The 6398-nt window shown below is 24.9% G+C and overlaps 1 protein-coding gene across 1 annotated transcript; it reads left to right on the forward strand.

The window, feature by feature from the left end:
- The first annotated feature begins 1431 nt into the window (after nucleotides 1-1431).
- Nucleotides 1432-2403, forward strand: LOC136074691 (TNF receptor-associated factor 3-like). Its single transcript, XM_065787032.1, has one exon. It carries the CDS (start codon nucleotides 1432-1434, stop codon nucleotides 2401-2403), a length of 972 nt encoding a protein of 323 aa, XP_065643104.1.
- The last annotated feature ends 3995 nt before the right edge of the window (nucleotides 2404-6398 follow it).

The following is a 6398-nucleotide window of genomic DNA, read 5'->3' on the forward strand; positions in this document are numbered from 1 at the left end:
TTTAATAGTCTTTTTTTATATTTATTTGTTTATATCTTTACTGTATATATATACGGATTTTTTATATTTACTATTTTTTAAAATAGAAAAAAAAATGATTAAACAAATAATAAATAATATATCAAAACAACTACAGAGTGAATGGAAGCAACTAGCTATAGAGTTAAAATTTAAAAGAAATCATATTAAAAAAATCGACAGTTCTTACATAAAAAACGTTGATAAAATGAAAAAAATGTTAACACTATTCATATTACGAAATCATAAACGAGCAATAAAACATTTATATTTTATTTTAACAGAATGGGAAAATAAAATTGTTTATAAAAAACTTTTTTCAAAATTATTTGATTGTAAATTGTTGTTAATAAATTATTTAAAATTGTAATATTTTTTAGTAATAATAAAATGAACATAACACGAATCAAGCTTACAATTGCAGATCGTTTAAAAAGTTGTTGGCAAACTGTAGCTTATTATCTTGGTTACAAAAGTCATCAAATTGAATGTATTGAAATAGATTATCGCGATACACACGAAAGAATGTTTAGACTTTTAAATTTATTGTTTCAAAAAAATCCCGAAATAATAGACGGATTAACAATACTACAAGAAGCTCTCTCTCGTTGGTTATCAACGGAAACAAATTTAGAACTTAAAAACAATATAAAAGAAACTATACAAATAATACAAAATTTTATTTTACATTAATGTATATTTTATTTTGTAAATTTTTTTAGCCAACTAATATATTAATAATGAAACAATTTGTAAAAGCTTGTGGATGGTAAGAATGTTTTTTTATATCTTTTTTTATTCATTTTATTCTTTATTTTATTTTTTCTATTTTTTTATTAGTTTTGGAGAATTTATAAATGAAACAACCATTTGTTATCACGATTTGTTTTTGTTAATAAAAGAAACCGATGAAATATCAGAAGAAGATTATGAAAGTTACCTCCAAGAAATGCTTAAATTATTGCTAGAAGAAAACAATGAAATGTTTGATGAAGAACTCGAAAAAATAAAATTGGACATGACTGAAATTTTTAATGAAATTGATATTAATCAATATATTGAAGATGTCACAAATAAAATGGACGATTTACCTAATTCTTAATTTTTTGCATTAATTTTTTTAGCAAAATAAAAATAATGTCTAAAAATAACATAAAAGAATTGTTTGTTTCAATATTGAAATATAAATTTTCTATTAGTTCTTGATTGTCACCAAATTCAGGGAAATCTAAATTTCCTATTTGTTCTTGATTATCATCAAATATATCACCAAATTCATCAAATTCATAGTTGTCATTTATATTTTTAATATTTTTAATGATTAATAATTATTTTTATATTTTGTATATTAAGACGAGTGTATTTATTATAGTATTTTATATAAATGATTATTTTTTTAGCAACTAATAAAAAATGTCTACTATCCTCTTTCCATGCTGTTTTTGTGAAGTAGAATTTACTATGGAAGATCTCATGAATCATCAACTATTATGCTCTACAGAACAATATGACCACGAATGTTTTAATTGCAAAAAAAAGGTAAAAGATTTATTGAATCACGAATGCGACAATGAATTTATTGAAGTGCTTCATAAAATATGCTCTTTTTGCAACACTGCTGTTAATAATAAAGATTACTATGAACATTCTGTTATTTGTTTCAATGATTATAAAGAGCAACAAAAGATCTACATCGAGCGAATTGTTCAAGATGAAAATAAAAATTTAAATTATTTAAATCTCACTATTAACCATATCATGAAAGGTTTGAAAACACAACAAGAAATTCTAATCAAACATGTTGTTGAAAGTAAAACAAAGTCAAACAAAGAAACAGAACAAGAACAAGACATTAAAAAACTACAGGAAGAAAACATCAAACTCTATGAAATCATAGAAAAAACAAACAAAGAAATGACGGATTTAAATAGTCTTGTTTACGATAACATGTTGATCTTGGCAAATCAAGATGGATTTCAAAAACTCAACAATGAAATCACCAAACTCAATCAAATTGTAGAAGAAAACAGTGCAGAATTTTTAAAGTTAAAAAAAATGTTCGAATCAAGCAAAAAAAATAATGTTACACAGCACACTTTTAAAGATATTCAAATAATAAAACTCGATCAAATGATTTTAAGATTGTTATCAGACGAACCTTATTATTCAGAACCCATTTACACACCAGAAGGATATCATTATCGCATGAAAATTCTAACACGCAGCACAAACGAAAATAATGTAGCCATTTATTTTCAAATCCTTCGTGGAGAAGTAGACGAAGCTTTAAAATGGCCGTTTAATAAAAAAATCATTTGCAGTTTGAGAAATAAAGAAAAATATTTTGCCCACACTATTGCAAACGATAATTATAAACAAACTTAAATATAAACTCGTTCGATAAACCTACTGAAGAATATAATGTAGCAGTCGGATTTCCGAATTTTATTTCACAAGAAGAACTTAAACAATTTATTATAACTATAATTTATTCATCACGATTACTATACAATAAATTTTTTTTTTGTATAAAATTATATTTTTTAGATTAACTAATAAAATACATTTTTTAGATTTACTAATAAAAAATGAATCCTAACGAAATCTTCAATCAATTGAGCGATGAGCTTACTTTAGAAAACGCTAGGAAAATTAAATTCTGCTTGTCAATACCACGTGGAACAAAAGAAAAACTAAAAGATGCAATAGATCTTATGGAATACATTAAAGATAACATTGTAGAAGATAGTCATGGAAAATGTTATGGAACTTTGGAGAGCAAATTAGAATTAACATTAGTATTATGTAAAAACATTGGTCGAATAGATGTGTTTAACAAATTTATCAACAAAATACCACGTTTACCCTCTTATGAGGAAAGTATAAACTTTGTAAGTGAGGAGAACAAAAAATTACTGCCGATCTATTCTCCACCAAACGAGTTTTATCCTAGTCAAGTTATCGAAGCAAAGCAACAAGAACTTTTGAATTTTTACAAAACAAACTAAATTTTTTTTTATATTTGTTTTTTATATTTTGTAACTTTTTTTTAGATAACTAATTAAAAATAACCATGGGAAGCAACTGGGGATATATGAGCAGAATACTTGAATTGGAATTTGATGCATTACATCAATTTTTACATAAACAAAAAAAAAATCAAAGAATTCTCAAGAAGAATAGAACACGATTACAATATCTACGAAACATTCTTAATCGTATACATGAATTTGAAGCTAAAACAGATATTTGGTTTAACGCCAGAGAACGACATTTTTCTTATTATCATTATCATTACGACTATTTCAAGTTAGATGAGATCCCCTTATTTGATAGTGAAATAAATATCGAATATTTATATAAACCCAAATTGACATTAAAAGATTTATGTAAAAGAACCTTAGCTTATAAAAGAATAAATTACGAATTTAACCAGTTGGAAAATAAATTAATATTGGTCTTGAATAAAAGCAAACTCAAAGGATGTGAATGGAGAAACGGTGATTATTTAAGATTATTATTTTTCAACTTTCGTTGTGATGTTTTTTTTGATGAACCTTTAGAAGCAAAAAAACATTTGTTATTTTTTCATTTGCAAAGACGATATTTACGAAATTTATATCACTTACTTTTTAGAGAATTTTCAATTATGGCTTTTCCGAGAAAACAATTAGAAATACCATTAATGAAAGAAATTTATTCTTTAATTTTAGATTATATAGAATGGTCAACAGAACAACACCATTATACTACAAACAATTGTTTTATACATGCTAATATTATTAATCGATTTTTTTAGACAACTAATAAAATGCAAACAAAAAAGGTAAAAGAAGAAAGAAAAAGCCTCAATGAATACAATTTTAATTATGAAAAAACGGTATGGTTTTGCTCACAAACAACATTATTATTCAAAAATGAAAAAATACCTTTATTAAAAGACTTGTGTAAAAGAAAATTGGCTCACCAGAGAATCTTTAAAGAATTCCGTATATTCAAAGAAAAACTTTCAAAAATTATGTCTATGCGTTATTTTGATCCTGAACTCATTCCAAATCCAGAATCGTATTATCTACCACATTTATTTAAGGATGTTATATTTAGAAATGATTTAGATTTTTATTTTACGCAACGAACTTTAATATATCACACATTTGAAATATTAAAATTTCATTATTATAACGATTTATTAAAAAATATTCAATACGAACAATTTTACAATTTATTAAAAAAATATATGGATTGGGCTTTAAAACAATATGATTTTGTTATGTATGCTAAGTTTATAACTGTAAACAATATTATTTTATATTTATAGCAAAAAATAAAAAATGCAACCTAGAAGAAAAGAAATTAAAGATTACAATTTTTATTATGGATCATGGTTTGGTTGGGATACGATATCAACGATATACGATATATTTAAAACGAAAAAGTGATTACGTTAAAAGATATGTGTAAAAGAAAATTAGCCTACAGCAGAACCCTTAAAGAATTTGAGATGCTTAAAGAAAAATTTGATATACCCTTATGTCATTTTATTCCTGAAATGATTTTAAATACATTTTCTACTAAATATTTATATACGGAATTTTATTTTGCTCAACAAAATTTTATAACTTATTCTTTTGAATGGTTAAAAGCTCAATATTATTATTGGTTTTTAAACAACACTCAATTTGATCGTATATACAAATTATTAATAAATTATAAAAAATGGGCTGTTAAACAACTTGATTTTGTTTTGAATACAAAATTTGTAACTGTAAACCATATTAATTTATATTTATAGCTAGAAAAATAATGAATAAATTTGGGTACGCAAAAAAAACAAAACTCAACAAAAGACAAAGAAATAAAATAAAAGGTATGTCTATTTTTTATTATTTTTTAATAAAAATATTTTTTACTCTTTTTTAGTATTAATTTTTTTTTATTTTTTATAGAAATGCATCTCTATTTCTACAAAATAAACAAAATAAACAAAATAAAATTGCAAGAAATAAATCAAAGATATTTTTGCATTAAACAATGTGGCATATGTCCGGCATGCGATCTACAAAAAAGAACTTAAATTTTTTTTAATAGAATATATTATTTTTAGTTGACTCTTGCGTCTTTTTTTATTCTATTTTATTAACGTTTTATTACTAATATTTATATAACTTGTTATTATAGTTTTCATCTTTTTTTAGATAAAAAATGTCTATAATAATTAATAATGATGTAGAAGTATGGGAATGCGACAACACAAGCACTTTTGAAATTAAATTACCACAGAAAAAAACAAAAAGTCAAAAAAGGAAAGAAATAAAAGGACTCGATTTTGCTGGTTGTTTTGCAAAAGAAAATATAAAAGAAGAACTTATAAATACCATAAAACCGCCACCTATTAGATGTTCGATTAACGAGTTTATAAAAATTAAATTTGCACTCAATAAACCGTAATTTTTTATAATTTTCTTTAATTGTAATTTTTTTAAGCTGTTTTTAAATAAATATTTTTTTACACTTTATTAAATTTAAATCTTTATTATTTTTTGACCCTTCATTATTTTTGACCCTCATATTTTTTTCGGCGGAATTTTTTTTTCGGCGGAATTTTTTTTTTTTACAACGACCCGTTTTTTTTCCACCCGTTTTTTTTTTCAACGACCCCCGACGGCCTTGGTGTCTTAACTTAAAAAAAATGTGAGGTACATGTATCATCAGGGATGAGGGGTGGAGTGGGTGGGGGTGGGGGTGGGGTAAATAAAAGAAGGAAGGGGGAAGTTTTTCATGTTTCAATACACAGTTTTCAAAAATCAACTTTTGTTATGCAAAAATATATACATAAGAATATATGAAACCAAAAAATTCGAGAAAACAAACCAATTATCGCTGTAAAACACATGCAAAACATAAATCTTAAGAGACGTATTTAAAGAGTTTAATTGTAACTAAATAAAAACTTCTATTATGCATGAAAATCTCTATTTATTCATTTATTTGTTTGAAATAATTTTTACGCAATATTTCAAAAAAGTATAGAAACTATTGTATTGATTTTTTTTTTTTAATCTTGTTTTTAACGGGTTTTTTTATATATATATATTATAATTGAAAACGCTTATTTTCATTTCATTTACTCGACTAGGTTATTTGTTTACTAGTCGTGAAGGAAACTTCGTAATAGCAGAGCTAATTGAGAAGAGTTCCGTTCGTACCGAAGTACTACTCATACGCTGAGTTGGCGGAGCCAGGATTTGAGCCTGCAATACTGGTGCTACGGCAAATTATTATTCTGAACTTTTAGCAGTGCTTTAACCAACTGAGCTATCCCGGCTCACATTACTCCTTAGCAGGGAATTGAACCCTTGCCTACCGCGTGACAGGCGTGG

This window comes from Hydra vulgaris, chromosome 01 (genome assembly GCF_038396675.1).
Source record: "Hydra vulgaris chromosome 01, alternate assembly HydraT2T_AEP".
NCBI classification, from domain to species: domain Eukaryota; kingdom Metazoa; phylum Cnidaria; class Hydrozoa; order Anthoathecata; family Hydridae; genus Hydra; species Hydra vulgaris.

Excerpts from the sequence above, each read along its gene's own strand:
- LOC136074691 (XM_065787032.1), top strand. The coding sequence starts at position 1,432 with ATGTCTACTATCCTCTTTCCATGCTGTTTTTGTGAAGTAGAATTTACT.